This window comes from Malaclemys terrapin, chromosome 11, assembly GCF_027887155.1.
Source record: "Malaclemys terrapin pileata isolate rMalTer1 chromosome 11, rMalTer1.hap1, whole genome shotgun sequence".
Classification (NCBI taxonomy): Eukaryota; Metazoa; Chordata; order Testudines; family Emydidae; genus Malaclemys; species Malaclemys terrapin.
Window position 1 is genome coordinate 59,361,997 of NC_071515.1, and position 17,698 is coordinate 59,379,694.

At 41.6% G+C, this 17,698-nt stretch overlaps 1 protein-coding gene across 1 annotated transcript in view; it reads left to right on the top strand.

Annotated features, from left to right (window-relative positions):
- LRP1B (LDL receptor related protein 1B) overlaps positions 1 to 17,698 on the top strand; it is a 1,255,163-nt gene that overhangs the window by 962,840 nt on the left and 274,625 nt on the right. The window contains exons 46-49 of the mRNA XM_054044441.1: positions 1,523 to 1,651; positions 5,529 to 5,648; positions 10,163 to 10,276; positions 10,535 to 10,684. Of these exons, the coding sequence (XP_053900416.1) occupies positions 1,523 to 1,651; positions 5,529 to 5,648; positions 10,163 to 10,276; positions 10,535 to 10,684 (513 nt within the window). The remainder of the gene's footprint in view (positions 1 to 1,522; positions 1,652 to 5,528; positions 5,649 to 10,162; positions 10,277 to 10,534; positions 10,685 to 17,698) is intronic.

A 17,698-nucleotide genomic window follows, 5' to 3' on the forward strand; every position in this document is an offset into this window, starting at 1 on the left:
CCCCACAGCCTCTCTAGGCAGCCTGGAGGACCCACCTCTACTGCTCTTTCCTAGAGCTGGGTGTGGTAGGACTGACAGTTTTCCAGCAGGGGGCCTCAAAGGGCCAGATACACCTCATTACAATGTCCAATGAGCTTACAATCTAAAAGATAGACACAACAGGTATGTCTACATTTAATTTTGTAGGTTAGGTTTTAAAATATGTTAATTAATACAGCGGTGAATATAAGGGCTGGCATGACACAAACATTCGTTGTTAGATGTGTTTTTAAACTGAAGCGTGTAACCTAGAGTTAAAAATGGCTAACAACAAAGTTTCTGTCCTGGGACAAGTGTTTGTGTAGTGTCTACACTAGAATTAATAATTGTGTTAGTTAGCACTGGTTTAACTATTACTAAAAAATTCCAGTGTAGACATAACTAAAGAAGGCATGATGCACTGGAAAATCCATAGATCGAGTTATGTTATTAATGCATGTTTTGTCCGATGTTCCTTTTCCTCCTCCATTCCCTCTCAGCACAGTGAGTTGGATCCATCTACTGAATGAATATGTTTTTTGGCCCCTCTTGGAGCAGCCAGCCCACCAAAGTTCCAGTCTTACCAAGCAGGTGCTTGGGGCGGCCACTTCGGAGAGGGGTGGCACGTCCAGCTGTTCCGCGGCAATTTGGCAGATGGTCCCTCACTCCTGCTCAGAGCGAAGGACCTCCCGCAGAATTGCCACTGCAGATTGCGATTGCAGTTTTTTTTGTTTGTTTGGCTGCTTGAGGTGGCCAAAACCCTGGAACCGGCCCTGGTTGTTGCTTCCATTCTTGGCAATGAGGCCCTTCATATTGTTGGTCATTAGCCTCAGTAAGTTCCCCTTATTCAGGTCAGGCATATGATTTAATTCTGTTATAACTCTGGTACCAGGACTTTGACGAGGTTGGGTTTGCCTTCCTTTACTCAGCTCCTCTGCAAAGCATACCTCAGTGGCAAATATCTGCAGTCTACAACCCCTTCAGCCCACAAAAGAGAAAAAGGGAGGTGGGTAATAGCATTCAGGAATTTGGGGCAGAGTGTTCTTTGGAAATGCATCCCTTTTATCCAACTTTCACTCTTAGTCCCCTTCTTTTAGGCCTCTACTACCACACGGGGTCAGGACTTCTATTTGGATGTATAATATGGCTTTTCTTTTGTCTTCTTATTTCTCACTAACCTCAATTTAGCAAACCAGAAACTGCATGATTTTGTGACATTATTGGCTTTCTGGGCTATGCCATAGAATTTGAGTGCCTTGCCTCTTTATTCCATTCCCAATTTCATCAAATGCACAGAAACTGCAGATCAGTTGAGCAGCTGTAGGATGGTTAGGTAGCAAGTCCAGTCTGAAAGATCAGTGATTCTAGTTGTACACCTTTCTATTCAGAGTCTTCAAAAAACACAGACAAAGTAATTTGCTTTTGAACTGTATGTTGCTTAATTTCATTGTGCTATGCAAACTATTAAAAATTTTTTTAACACTTGTATTTTGTGTGTGTGTAGCTAAAAACTCCACATGCAACATTTATTCTGAGTTTGAATGTGGAAATGGTGAATGCATTGACTATCAACTAACCTGTGATGGCGTTGCTCATTGTAAGGACAAATCGGATGAAAAATTATTTTATTGCGGTAAGTGTTCTCAAACATTGTTGCTTCAGCTTCTTAATTTGGCTTCATAATTATTCATATTAAATGCAATGTCTTTCAAATTGTTTTTATATTGATTGGCTTATATTTAGTACAATGTATTTTAAACAATCCCAAGGTATGTTTTGTCATCCATTTCTGGTCTTAAAACAAAAAGAAATCCACCTTACCTAAATCTGAAAATCTTCCCCTACTTATTCTCACCCTTACACTGGCAATGTAGATTTATCTTTCACTTTTAAATACAATTCTATTAAAATTGTCAGTGATTGAAAATAGGAAAACACTAGTATGGAAGTATTATAAAGTACAAAGATGATAAAAATCTCCCCACTACAGTTCTTTCTAACAGTTGATAACTCCGTTATCTTTTGTCAAGCAGATCTATATCCTGGATGGGTAAAGGGTTTATCATTCCTTCTCCATCCACATCCATATGGTGGGAAACTATTGTTATTCTTCCACCACATAATCTGTTCCTTCCTGTCTGTCCCAACAGCCAAATTGCTCATCCACACCATTGTAATATCCAGCTTTATCTACCACAGTCTGTTCCTCTTACATATCTGATACTCACTTTGCCAACTCCAGTCTGTCCAGAATGTTGTTAGCAAAACATTCTTTCCCACCCATGTCACCCTCCTTGCTGAGCTACTGCATGATCCCATTATTTTGTACATTAAGTTAAAACTCCTTGACATTCAAAGCTGTACATCATGAAGCCCCTGCCTATATATTGGTCTCATGATGTGTCACTCCTCATCCTCTTCACTCCATCAGTAATGCCATCCTTAATATCCCTTTAGTCTCCTCTTACAAACTTCTTCATGCCTTCATCTATACTGTCCCTTAAATTTGTTAAACCCTCCCCAAACCTTTGTATCAAGTCTAGCTGACATTTTTTCTCTCTCCTTTTTAATTAATGTTGTGCTGAGATCACTAGGGTTTCTGTTTGTGTGTTTTGGTTTGTTTGTTTGTTTTTATGGTTAAATAGTTTATGTTCCTTCTTTACAAACATAATCATAGAATCATAGAATCATAGAATATCAGGGTTGAAAGGGACCTCAAGAGGTCATCTAGTCCAACCCCTGCTCAAAGCAGGACCAATCCCCAACTAAATCATCCCAGCCAGGGCTTTGTCAAGCCTGACCTTACAAACTTCTAAGGAAGGAGATTCCACCACCTCCCTAGGTAACCCAGTCCACTGCTTCACCACCCTCCTAGTGAAAAAGTTTTTCCTAATATCCAACCTAAACCTCCCCAACTACAACTTGAGACCATTACTCCTTGTTCTGTCATCTGCTACCACTGAAAACAGTCTAGATCCATCCTCTTTGGAATCCCCTTTCAGGTAGTTGAAAGTAGCTATCAAATCCCCCCTCATTCTTTTCTTCTGCAGACTAAATAATCCCAGTTCCCTTAGCCTCTCCTCATAAATCATATGCTCCAGCCTCCTAATCATTTTTGTTGCCCTCCGCTGGACTCTTTCCAATTTTTCCACATCCTTCTTGTAGTGTGGGGCCCCAAACCGGACACAATACTCCAGATGAGGCCTCACCAATGCCGAATAGAAGGGAATGATCAGATTCGTTGATCTGCTGACAATGCTCCTACTTATACAGCCCAAAATGCTGTTAGCTTTCTTGGCAACAAGGGCACACTATTGACTCATATCCAGCTTCTCGTCTATAATTTGGTGATTAGGGCACTCACCTGGGAGGTGGGAGACCCAAGCTCACATCCTTGCTCCAATGACTTAAATTATTTAGCCTTGGTGGAAAAACTTTAATAGGAGATTAAGGGAAATCCTACCCTGAATATCCCATAGCTCAGTGGCTATGGCACTCATGGAGACCCAAGTTTAAATCCCTTCTCCAAATCAGGCAGAGGTGGGAATTGGACCTGGGTCTCCTCCACATCAGATAAGTGCCCTAACCACTGAATTAAAAGTTCTAAGGTCACCATCATGACTTCCTCCTCCATATTGTAAATGGCGCCTAAGTCCAGAAAAAAATGGTAGTACCTATTTCGCAAATTCATTAATAGTTTCGGTTGATCCGAAATTATATTTTCAGCGAATAAACTACTCACTTGAAAAATTTCACAAGCTCTACTATTCACATGTGTAAAATTAAGCATGTTACACTATGTCTACTCTGCAAAGAAAAATCCACAGTGCAGAGTCTCAAAGCCTGGATCAATTGACTTGGACTCGGGCTGTGAGGCTAAAAATAGCAATGTAGACATTCCTGCTCAGGCTGAGCCTGGGTTCTGAAACCCAGCGACGGAGGAGGGTCTCAGATCCCAGGCTCCAGCACAATGGGAATGTCTACACTGCTATTTTTAGTCCTGCAACCCAAACCCTTGTCAGTTGACCTGAGCTCTGAGACTTGGTGCCGTCGTTTTTTCTTTATAATCCATACGGATTTACTCCTTGCATGAATATACTTTCATATTGGTCAGTTTAGCTACCCTCTCAACTCTAGCATTTGATAGTAATATATTTTCTATTATTTTAATTTACCTTCATTATGATTGACAAGATGTATGTAGTGACATTGGCTTCTGAACAAATTCAGCATTTTTTCAGTTTCTACGAGAGCAGCAGTGTTTGTGTATTCCACATAAACATAGTTATATTGTAAAGAGGTTAGCCGGGGCTCATCCCTCTTTGGGGCAGCGGCGAGCCACACCGCCTCACTACACACTGCTGATGTCTTGGGGGAATTAGTCCGGCCACAGAAGTCTCCCTCGGCGGCTCTTGCAGCAACTGAAATAAGCACAGTCAGCCCGGGCCCTAGGTCAAGGTGGGGCAACAATGAGTCAGGCACTCAGGCCCTCAGGCAGGGGCTGATCAGTAGCAACGCAAACAGTAGTAATGAGCCCAGGCCTCCCAAGGACCTGGGAGAGGGGGAGACTGCCACCCGCGAGTTGGGTGGCAGGGGGGGATGCAGGCCCTCTCACTCCACTGCGTCCCAACCCGGGGCCCTAGCAGCAGCAGAAGACCTGCTGCTGTGTCAGTGGGGATCCTGGCCGCAACACACTGATATGGGGTCTGGTGGTGTTGCAGCCAGACTAGGGTCGACTGCCCCTGGGCTACTTCCAGACTCTCCTACTGGTGGTACCTGGGTCACGGTGGTGTCCTCCAGGGGGTCCAGCATCATGGGTTCCTCGGGGTAGTTGGCGAGAGGCAGGCCCGGCAACTCCTCCAGGTAGTGGGCGTGGGGCAGGCCTGGCAACTCCTCCGGGTAGCGGGCGTGGGGCAGGCCTGGCAACTCCTTTGGGTAGCGGGCGTGGGGCAGGTCAGGCCAGTCCGTGGGTGCACCTGGGGCCGCAGGGGCTTCCCAGTTGCGGGCCAGGCTGGATATTGCATATGGCCTCCCTGGCAGCTGTCTCTCCAGTGAGTTCTGAGGTCGAGCCTTTGTACTTCTGGGGCGCCACCTGACCCTCTGAGGGACGGGATCCCTAGCTCTGCCCACTCCAGTGTCCGGAAGGGCTCGTCCCTCTCTGGGGTGGCGGGGAGCCACACCGCCTCACTACATATATTTATAACAGAATGGTGTTTTAAACAAATTAATAAAAAAAATAAACTCTTACCATCACAAGATGTTGAACGATAAGGTTATCTTTACGATTCTTTTTTCTGTAGGTAGAGGAATTAGAGTATTTGATTGGTTTATGTGTTCGTCCATCAACTTCTTTCAGTTGGACAATAAATGATTAGTTTCACATATTTTTTTATAACTTACCGTAAACATTTCTGAAGGAAATGTCTCTGGGATGTTTGCTTGTTTGTTTAAATTAAATATTTATTATTTGAGTAAAATTAATACAATGTCTATTACATTTACTTTACCAGAAAACAGAAGCTGTCGGAGAGGTTTTCGGCCTTGTTACAATCGCCGTTGTATTTCAAATAACAAAATGTGTGATGGCACAAATGATTGTGGTGACAACTCTGATGAATTGGACTGTAAAGGTAAATGCCAGCTGCTTCTATCTATCTATGTCTAGAATGTATATGTAATTTTGGGTGGAATTATACTTTTTCTTTGTTTTATTTGTGTGTTTTGGCTCTAAACCAAATGTCTGTGCATACACTAGACTGAGAGAGAGATCAGAAGAAACATTACAATGCTTGCTGACGTCTGTGATATAATCCTGGGTAAGTGTAGGTGAAGCTCCATTCCTTCCTTCTCTCCCTTTTCTTCTCACAAGAGACCCAGATGCTGTTCCACAGTGATGGCTCCTGTATAAATCATATTAGATGAAAAGAAGTGATGTTAAAAGAGTGGAACCCAGCCAAAAAAAATTGACATATGGGAGGGCCCTAGGTTTAAGCAAGGTTGTATCCTAGAGTGTCTAGGTTTGCATGTACAATTGTGTTTACATGAACTAATTGGGAATCACTTAACTTGTGTTACACCATGACCAAAACCTCTAATCCAGTCATAGTCTAAGTGACTGTTAATAGGGTTGGATAGATAGTGTCTAAAAGCCCCACCTACTTGTGGGATGGGGCTTTGTGGCATTAGGAATGTCCAGGAAAAATTGTGGCAATGTGTGTTGTGGCATCTTTGTTATACTGGGCGTCAGTATGTCAGGTTCTCTATTCTGGATCTGGGCAGCTTTGCTAGATGAAGAGAAAAGATAATGCTGCTGGTTGCACCAGCCATGTCAGTTCTTCCCAGCCATGTTGCAGTTTGGCTCTATGCAAAGCTTATTGGAAAAAAATATTTTTAAAATACATATGCTATAAATATTTTAATGTCCTTTTAAAAATGTTAGTGAATATAAAGAAGTTGATAACCAACACAAATCCTGAGTTATGTTTCAAAAGAGATATAATTATGACAAAATCTCTAGCCAGAACCATCAGAGCAAAACCTTGTAGATATTAGTTTTGCATTAATTTGCATATTTTTATAATCACTTACATGAATGCCAATTCAGAAAGAAGGAAGGAAGGGATGGTATATGTATGGGGCAGGGGAGAAAGGCACAGAGAAGGGGGCAGGGAGTGATAAAATGTGGTGCCGCAGAAAAGGATGGGGAAGCAATGAAGCGAAAAGGGAGAAATTATTAATTGTAGGACAGAGAGGTCAGAACTCAGTTCATTCTGTGGAAGGAGGTAAGGAGTTCAGAGGTTTGATTAACTGGGGCCAGTGCTTCTCGCCTTCCATATTGACTTCTTGCTTCTCCTCTTTCCCTGCTCCCTAACTCCCTGTAACAGGATAGCACCCATCTCTTGCGAGTGCCCCCTTCTGGTTGGGTGTGTTTGCAATCTTTCAGTTCTAGTGACCCCTCTTGGTGGTTTCTCAGGCAGTTTTTCAGTGACTCAGCACTCCGGCTGAGTTTCACATACTGTATGTGAATCAGAACACACCCCTTCTGGGGTATACCATCTTTAACTTGTCCCTCCCCAGGTATGGGACTGTTATCACCAGGGCTTCCTCTCTCGAGACACTGTCTTCTTGCAGCCCTCCCTGGACTCAGTCCTTACTCAGTCCCAATATTCCAAACAAAGCAAAATCAGTGGTTTACATCTTCCCCCTAGATTTGTCCTATTAATGGAAGGAGGACTTTCTGAACCCTTTTCTCTCTCCCATTGTCTGGATTGCTGTTAGTGGGTGGTGTATTGGAGGGTGGAAGGAATTAGCCTATCTATCAAAGGGCTTTCATCCATCTAGATATAGATAGGCCATTTAAAAAAAAAACCATCTTGTTGTAGCAGACTTAATCAAGTTCAAATAAATAAAAAAGCTTCTGTTTATATAGGTGAGACATGCAGGGTTTAATGTTGCTTTCATTGGTAACAACTGAGTAGGACTGTGGAACCCATAGCCTGAAGGAGAGATGTTTTTTGTTTGTTTTTAATAGATTATTTTCTGTGGGCCTCTTGTACCCTCTCTGAAGTTGTGAGAGTGGGAAGAATGCTGACACTCTGACAGAGCTGGTCTCTAGTGTCAGGGGAGTGAGCACCATGTATGGTCTCCAAATTCTCTCCAACCCAGTGCAGAAATGCACTGTTCAGCTGCAGAAGAGCCCTTGGTGTACATGCAGGATTTATCTCTTAGTGAGCAGTCTTTTAAAACATTTTAGTAAACCTATAGCAAGCTGAAATAAAATAACTGAAGACTTTTCAAAGATAACAAATGAATGTGCTGTTTCTTTTTTCATTTCTTTTTTTCCTATCAAGATTTATTCACAAATAAATCAACTGCTTCTTCGAATAATAAATACTGGTTTCTAGGCTTGCACTTCATCCCAAGCTTAATGGATGAATGGCAGCAAGATAGTGAATATTTCCAAATGAAACTAAGAGGTTTGTTCACCAGAGATTAAATCTAATGACCAAACTGCTTCCTGTGGTTCTTGAGAAGACTCCTTATTAATGTTGAATGAACTTCTAGAGTTTCACAATTCTGGTTTGGTGCAAAGTTCAGATGTGTATCTAAAGTGTATTGAAATTGCTAAGCCTTTAAAGAGCTACCTATCCCAGGCTTTCTGCTTCTCTCTCCACTACCATTGTAATGGGGAGACTTCTCCCTCCCATCTAATGGTAGCAGCAACACTGTTTATAGAAGGATTGATACTTTAGGAGGATGAAGGCTTTGTACCCTGTCTCTAGAAACAGATGCAGATATTAGACTAACTTGTGTGCACATTGAACTTCATGTCTCTGAGGCGTGTTCTAGACACAACGTTGCATTGATTTAACTCAAGTTGTGATTTTAAGTTGATGTAAACTAAGTTTATAATGTCCACAAACAGTTGCACTGATTTAATTGCTCTGGTTTATAAACCAATTTATGTTAAACTAGTGCAACTATTTTGTGTAAATGAGCTGTAAAGCCTCCCAGGTAAATACTTCCCATGCTGTATAGCACAGCTATGAAGCCCCAATTCTGCAAAATTTGATGTTTTCTGGGATTTTTCGTCCTATCTTGTGTCAGTACTGAGGAAGTTCCCAACTACACAGAAGACCACCAGCAACAATTATGGGGAGCAGGAGGAGAAGGAAAAGAGTTAACCATCCTTCCTTGAAATTTAGACACAATTTGGTTGTTGAAGGTTCAGGAAGTTATTATTTGAATTACCCAAACTATGTTGTCCACCATACTGATAAATACACTTAAAATAAAAAGTAGTAACTGATCTGTCATTGATATGTTTATATCCTTTTACTTTTAAAAATAGTTTTAGGCTCTGTTAAAAAGATTTTTGTGGTTTCCTGGACCGAACAGAGTTTGGTTGCCAGGGAGAAAGGATCAGGATATTTAAAAGGAAAAAATGTCTTGCCACAGTCATCCACATTTAAACTCCACTCTGTAGCCTCAGCAAGCAGAAGGTGAAATGAACAGGCAAATAACATCTTACTGTCATTACTCAACACTTGTCTGCATCCTAGATGTGCTGGAAACAGATGTTACTCCTACTTTGGAGTTCTGTTGTAATGAATTTTTGTAGAAATTAGCTTGTGGTTCCTAACCTTTTGTTGTTGAAATCTACCTACCCTGGTGGGTTGTAGGTGGAGTGCCCACCTCCACTTGCACTCTTACACTATAGAAATATCTGCACTGTAATAAAACATCGACGGCTGGTCTTTATCAGCTGACTTCGGCTTATGGGTCTGGGCTGTAGGGCTATAAAATTGCCATGTAGACATTCGGGCTTGGATCCGAGGGTTCCAGACACAGGCTCCAAACTAAGCCCAAACATCTGACCTGCAATTTTATAGCCCCAAAAGCCGAACCCCACAGGCCCCAGTCAGCTGACACATGCCAGCTGTGGGTGTTTTATTGCAGTGTAGATATTCCTTCATAGACATACTTGAAATGTTGGTACAGTGCCTCTCTTTCTTTTCTCCCCTGCCCCATCTGTGACTTGGACAGGTCACTTAACTGATTGGCTAACCCTTCTGAAACATGGAAATAATAATAGTTGTATTTACATACCTCACTGGAATATTGTAATAAGCAAATGTTTATGAAGTGCTCAAGATCTTCACATGAAAGGTCTTATAAGAAATGCAAAATATTATGATTTTTATATTGAGTATTGTGAATATTTTAGAATTTATGCAGCTTTAGCTTATATTTGTAATTGGTTATAATATTAAACTATCAAAAGCTATAGTAGTGAAGAAACTGTCATGTTGAACACCATCTCACAGTGGAGCATTTGTAATCACAATGTGCATTTTGAATGAAAACCTTACTTTGGTACATTAAATGCACAAAACAGCTTGATGCAACCATTCTTTCTTTTCCAGCAAATGTTATGAACGCTCAACTCTTGTGATAATATATGTGTAAGAAATAAAAAAAAAATCTCTTTCTAAGGCCTTTTCACATAAAGGTCTTACTTGTGATACATGCTTTAACCTTTCTTTAAATGCATAGTTACTTAAAAAGAATGGTTTACTTATAAACTTTCAAAGCAATGCAAACTGCATTTAACTGTTTCTTTTTGTTACCATATACTTTGTAGATTCAATCTGTGCTTCAACAGAATTTCTCTGTGCAGAAGGGATTTGCATTGCAAAATCAGCACAATGCAACCAGGTCATTGATTGTGCAGATGCTTCAGATGAAAAGAACTGCAGTAAGAAATTCAGTTTTTTGTCACAATTGTCTCTGTCTCTCTTTAAAGTGCTAAAGTGTTATCCACATTTGATCTGCAATTAACTCTTATTTGAGTTAACTATTATCTTGGATACTAATATGTTCAAGCAAAGCTGAATAGCCCGTAAAAAATATAGCCAAGTCTGGGAACCCATGTTGCAAAGCGTATCAAGACATTGATCGATCAATCTATAAATATATAGATTTGATTGCGTAGTATTTTATTTTCTCTTTCCAGATAACACAGACTGCACTAATTTCTATAAGCTTGGAGTAAAATCTACAGGGTTTATTAGTTGTAATTCTACTTCACTTTGTATACTACCAGAATGGATATGTGATGGATCTAACGACTGTGGAGATTATACAGATGAATTAAAATGTCCAGGTAATTGTGAAAAGAAAAAAAATAATAATTTATATCTGTACTAGAGATATAGAGAAACTATGAAAAATATGTATCCATTCAATACTATGTGTTTAATGTACAAATAAAGATATTCAGAGGAAGTTGCCTCTTCCACCCATATTATCTGTGTTAAGGGGATATGCAAATTATCACTAATTAATGCTGAAGTTCCTCTGAAGAAAACCGCATTGTCTTTGGCTGTTTTTTTCCCCATTGTATGTCTGTCATTAATTATTTTTATTTAATTGGAACTTTAATCATCAAAAAGTCTAAAGTGTCAAGCTTCAGCAAAATTGCCCAAAGCCTACGAGTAACTTTTAATAGCTAATTGTATGTGTTGCTTGATTTTCCCCCCCCCTGCTTTCTTGGGTGTTTGATTGAAGTACTTAGTACAAAGCTTTGAGGAGAGTTGTTCCACTTTAAGAGTTATCTATTTATTGTTTTGGTGACTATATTAATCTTGTTCTCCTTTGATTGCTTTTCTGTATACACATTCTCCTTTTGGTGCACATGTCAGAGACTGGAGACTTTTGGTCGGCATTGTCTGTTGGGGCCAGGCACATGCCTTAAGTATCCTCATGCCCTTCACCTAGGGCATAAAGGGCTGGGAGCAGGCCAGTCACCACTTAGTTCTTCTCACTGCCTCTGGCTTTGAGATGGAGCTGCTCTCTGTCTATTTGAATGTACAACTAGCTCTCTCTTTTTTCATTCCTTGTAGATATTATCTTAATCCCCAGTTGTAGTTAGATTGCTACTTTGCACCATACATATCGTATTTTCAGGGTAGGTTTCCTTTTTACCAGGAGAATCCTTATTATTTTCTTCCAGGTACTAAGATGGCTAGTTCTCAGACCCTTGGTTATGAATATTGTCACTAATGTCTGGATACTATTGCCATTAATGACAGGCATAAGAAATGTTGATTTTGTATGGGGGAGTTGCACATCCCTGGTAAATGTAAGTTATGTAAATCCTTTACACAAAGGACTTGAAAATCCGGGCAGGGTCACCTCCAAATATTTTTAATGGATGCGTTGATGAGAGTGGCTTCAGATCATGGGTCTTTTGACCCCTCTGTACATGATCTGTCGGTATCTAAAGTACTCCAGGCTGGATGGGGTCTACCTGATCTCAGGCGAAGAAGGTACATAGCAAGGAGAAACTGAGAGGCAGATCCCCAGCTAAGGTCTCCTCTAAGAAGAGCTTCCCCACACCATTCTACCTCAAGAGAGTCCTTGTGGCCCCATAAGGCTACTGCTGAAGCTCAATTCCATTTGGTACTGAATCTGCAGTGATGAAGCAGCACACAAAAGTCCCAACGTGTGATGCATCATCTCAAGTTCCCTCCACATCATGGAGCTTGGTACTGTCAACTTCCTGAATTACTTCCTCAGTACCACTGGGCTCCAATCTTGTGCTCCAGTATCACCAGTACTGATGACTCTGGTACTGTCAATGCCATCATTCTCCACCCACAATCTGCTGTTTGCTCTGCTGCACAGTACTGTGTTAATAGCATAAAGAGCACCAGGGAATCTCCCAGTGTACAAGAATCAGAAGCCCCATTACTTTCCACTAGTTTGATTCCTGTAGTTCTGGCTCCATCTTTACCCATGGTACTGAGCACTTGTATTCTTATATCTACACCAGTTCATGGGCCTTCAATGCCAGTTTCTTCAGCTGCACCAACAGACTTACAATGCTTCTCGAGTAACAGGCTTCCCCTCAGTCTGAGGATCTAGGCAAAGAGATCTCATCTCATTCTGCTGACTTCCTGGCCCGCACCAGAAATCCTCATCATCACCAGATGAGGCTATGATCCCTTCTAGTAGGCCACAGTTTGATGCCTTTAAAGACCATCTCAAGTCTGCAACTTGCCCTTTGCCAACTTGCCCTTGAGGAGATTCAGGAACCCGTTCATAAACTGATTGACATCTTTCAATCTTCTACTGCAGATAAAATAGCCTTCCAATCAACAAGGCTGTTATGGACCCTGCAAGGGTTCTTTGGCAGACCCTGGTCACAACAGCTCATATGTGCTGGAAGGCAGGCCAAAAAAAAAAAAAAGGCCCTGTGCTCCTTGCAGGGGGGATTATTATTTTACTCATATCTGGTATCATTTCCTTTGTGGTAACAACTATTAATAAAAAGTAAAGACAACCAAATAAGAGTACACCAAAGTAAAATGAGCCTAAAAGATTAGATTTATTTGGCAGAAAATCGTACTCGTCAGCTAGTTTGCAATATAGAATTGTGATTTAACAAACTCTGCTGGCCAAATAGTATTTTTTAAATTATAAGAAGTTCTTGAGATTCATAGACAAACTCCCTCCTGTGGTGAGGGAAGAATCTTCCCCTCTGGTGACTGAGGGCTAGCTGCTGGCCAGGACCAACCTACAAGCTGCCCTACATGTGGCAAACACTGCATCATGATGAATGGTTATGGCAGTGGTGATGAGAAGATCCTTATGGGTTCAGAGTTCTGGCTTCCTATTTAAGATTCAGTTCATGGTGGAGGACTTGACTTTTAAAGGGCTGTACTTTTTTAGCTCAAAGACAGATAATGCCCTTCATACACTGAAGGTTTCTTAGTCCACACTTCATACCCTACAGCCCCTAAAAGGAAACGTATCTGATAACCAGTTCATACACTGCAGAGACCTTTTTCTCTTACATGCTCTTGCCACCAGACACTATCCTAACCTTTCAGAAAGAGGCAAAACTTTCATAAGAAAACACCATCTTCATCAACTGCCCATACAGCACAGTTCACTCCTGGGTCAAAATTCTAATTTTGGCAGGACAGATAAGAGATGTGAAACCACTCCCAAGAGTCTAGAAGCATCATCCCTTCATTTTTGAAATTGAGTAATGGTTGTTTTTTTCATGTTTGTATGGAACACCATACCTAAAACCAGTGGGTGCTAACATGATTTTGATGAGAGAGTCTATCCAGTTGTATACTGAGCCTACTCCCAATCTCTTCTCCTTTGTTCCTCTTCAGGGACTGATCTCCTGAGGAATTGTTAGACCAAGAAGTCCTCTTACTTATATCTCAGTGCAATAGAAACAGTTCCACCTCAATACCAAGGGAACGGGTTGTATTCTAAATATGTTCTTATTTAAGAAAAGAAGGGATGATGGGGTCCCATCTTGGATTTATTAAAACTTAACAAACTATTTAAAAAAAAAATCCAGTATGTCCAAATGTGGATGAACTTCAGATAATTATTCAACATTTTAAATGTTTATATGAAGTTACTGTCTGAACCTTTCTTTTTTAATTGGTAGTAGTAGTAGTGATGGGCAAACCTCATGTATAAGAGGGCAATGCTAATGTGAGAATTTCTTCTGAACTCATGATAATTGCCTCATTTTCCTCATGATCCTAGTATTACCATTTCTTACTACTAATTAGGAAGTCATTTGGGTTACCTTCGTTTTAAAAGTGCTGTACAAAGTTGAATTCTATTTGTCACGCAGATGCTACGGTGATTAGTGGGGTATAAATATCTAGAAAGATAATTCTGAAAGAAGCTTTTGTTGTGCTGATTTTTTTGTCTCCTTTTATCCCTTTTATACAGTTGGAAAAGTTTACAGATGGCTTTCTTCATAGTCTAGCTGACATTTTTTCTCTCTCCTTTTTAATTAATGTTGTGCTGAGATCACTAGGGTTTCTGTTTGTGTGTTTTGGTTTGTTTGTTTGTTTTTATGGTTAAATAGTTTATGTTCCTTCTTTACAAACATAATCATAGAATCATAGAATCATAGAATATCAGAGTTGGAAGGGACCTCAAGAGGTCATCTAGTCCAACCCCCTGCTCAAAGCAGGACCAATTCCCAGCTAAATCATCCCAGCCAGGGCTTTGTCAAGCCAGGCCTTAAAAACCTCCAAGGAAGGAGACTCCACCACTTCCCTAGGTAATGCATTCCAGTGTTTTACCACCCTCCTAGTGAAATAGTTTTTCCTGATATCCAACCTGGACCTCCCCCACTGCAACTTGAGACCATTGCTCCTTGTTCTGTCATCTGCCACCACTGAGAACAGCCGAGCTCCATCCTCTTTGGAACCCACCTTCAGGTAGTTGAAGGCTGCTATCAAATCCCCCCTCATTCTTCTCTTCTGGAGACTAAACAATCCCAGTTCCCTCAGCCTCTCCTCATAAGTCATGTGCTCCAGACCCCTAATCATTTTTGTTGCCCTCCGCTGGACTCTTTCCAATTTTTCCACATCCTTCTTGTAGTGTGGGGCCCAAAACTGGACACAGTATTCCAGATGAGGCCTCACCAATGTTGAATAAAGGGGAACGATCACGTTCCTCGATCTGCTGGCAATGCCCCTACTTATACAGCCCAAAATGCCGTTAGCCTTCTTGGCAGCAAGAGCACACTGTTGACTCATATCCAGCTTCTTGTCCACTGTGACCCCTAGGTCCTTTTCTGCAGAACTGCTACCTAGCCATTTGGTCCCTAGTCTGTAGCAGTGCATGGGATTCTTCCGTCCTAAGTGCAGGACTCTGCACTTATCCTTGTTGAACCTCATCAGGTTTTTTTCGGCCCAATCCTCTAATTTGTCTAGGTCCCTCTGTATCTGATCCCTACCATCTAGTGTATCTACCATGCCTCCTAGTTTAGTGTCATCTGCAAACTTGCTGAGAGTGCAGTCCACACCATCCTCCAGATCATTAATGAAGATATTAAACAAAACCGGCCCCAGGACCGACCGTTGGGGCACTCTGCTTGAAACTGGCTGCCAACTAGACATGGAGCCATTGATCACTACCCGTTGAGCCCGACAATCTAGCCAGCTTTCTATCCACCTTACAGTCCATTCATCTAGCCCATACTTCTTTAACTTGGCGACAAGAATACTGTGGGAGACCGTATCAAAAGCTTTGCTAAAGTCAAGGAATAACACATCCACTGCTTTCCCCTCATCCACAGAGCCAGTTATCTCATCATAGAAGGCAATTAGGTTAGTCAGGCACGACTTCCCCTTCGTGAATCCATGCTGACTGTTCCTGATCACTTTCCTCTCCTCTAAATGTTTCATAATTGATTCCTTGAGGACCTGCTCCATGATTTTTCCAGGGACTGAGGTGAGGCTGAGTGGCCTGTAGTTCCCCGGATCCTCCTTCTTCCCTTTTTTAAAGATGGGCACTACATTAGCCTTTTTCCAGTCATCCGGGACCTCCCCCGATCGCCATGAGTTTTCAAAAATAATGGCTAATGGCTCTGCAATCTCACCCGCCAACTCCTTTAGCACCCTCGGATGCAGCGCATCCGGCCCAAAGGACTTGTGCACGTCCAGTTTTTCTAAATAGTCCCGAACCACTTCTTTCTCCACAGAGGGTTGGTCACCTTCTCCCCATGCTGTACTGCCCAGTGCAGCAGTCTTGGAGCTCACCTTGTGCGTGAAGACAGAGGCAAAAAAATCATTGAGTACATTAGCTTTTTCCACATCCTCGGTCACTAGGTTGCCTCCCTCATTCAGTAAGGGGCCCACACTTTCCTTGATTTTCTTCTTGTTGCTAACATACCTGAAGAAACCCTTCTTGTTACTCTTAACATCTCTTGCTAACTGCAACTCCAAGTGTGATTTGGCCTTCCTGATTTCACTCCTGCATGCCTGAGCAATATTTTTATACTCCTCCCTGGTCATTTGTCCAATCTTGCACTTCTTGTAAGCTTCTTTTTTGCGTTTAAGATCAGCAAGGATTTCACTGTTTAGCCAAGCTGGTCGCCTGCCATATTTACTATTCTTTCTACACATCAGGATGGTTTGTTCCTGCAACCTCAATAAGGATTCTTTAAAATACAGCCAGCTCTCCTGGACCCCTTTGCCCTTCATGTTATTCTCCCAGGGGATCCTGCCCATCTGTTCCCTGAGGGAGTCAAAGTCTGCTTTTCTGAAGTCCAGGGTCCGTATTCTGCTGCTCTCCTTTTTTCCTTGTGTCAGGATCCTGAACTCGACCATCTCATGGTCACTGCCTCCCAGGTTCCCATCCACTTTTGCTTCCCCTACGAGTTCTTCCCTGTTTGTGAGTAGCAGGTCAAGAAAAGCTTTGCCCCTAGTTGGTTCCTCCAGCACTTGCACCAGGAAATTGTCCCCTACACTTTCCAAAAATTTCCTGGATTGCCAGTTCACCGCTGTATTGCTCTCCCAGCAGATATCAGGGTGATTAAAGTCTCCCATGAGAACCAGGGCCTGCGATCTAGCAACTTCTGCCAGAAGAAAGCCTCGTCCACCTCATCCCCCTGGTCTGGTGGTCTATAGCAGACTCCAACCATGACATCACCCTTGTTGCTCACACTTCTCAACTTTAAACTTTAAGACCCAATCCCACAAAAATTTACTGCCAAACATAATGTTTGTTAATGGAACTATTCACAGAAGTAAACACTGTGGCCCAACACTTTACCTCGTGCTTATATCCATCCCCATTCACAAATGCAATTCATTTTAAGCACAAGCTTAAGAATGAGTTCCATGTTGTAAATATTTACTAACACTTTAAGTATGTGCTTAAGTGCTATTCTGAATAGGGTCCTTAGTTTGATAGTAAATATTTTAAGGATTGGACTCACTGCGTGAAATTCTGGACCCATTGAAGACTATATCAGAAATTCCAGTGACTTCAGTAGGGTCAGGATTTCACCATTTTTTGTAGATACGGAAGATACCAACAAAGATAATCCTGGCATGTGAAAACAGGAGTTTCTAAAGGAGGAAGTAGAAAACCAAGGTAGCATTGAAACTGAATGATCTTGAAACTCTGTGGTTAATCTGAAATTGAGTGTAATTCACTTTTATTTTCAGCGGGAGAAATCTTGCTTAAGATTTTGGAATTGACTGCATCTGTCAATACATTTGTATTTGCATCTGTGTCAGGAATTCACTCATTATATATGCAAACTTCCATCTTTCCTTCTGTAGAATATCCCACTTTACTGATGTGTAAAATATGAATGTATATATCCCATCCCCACCCA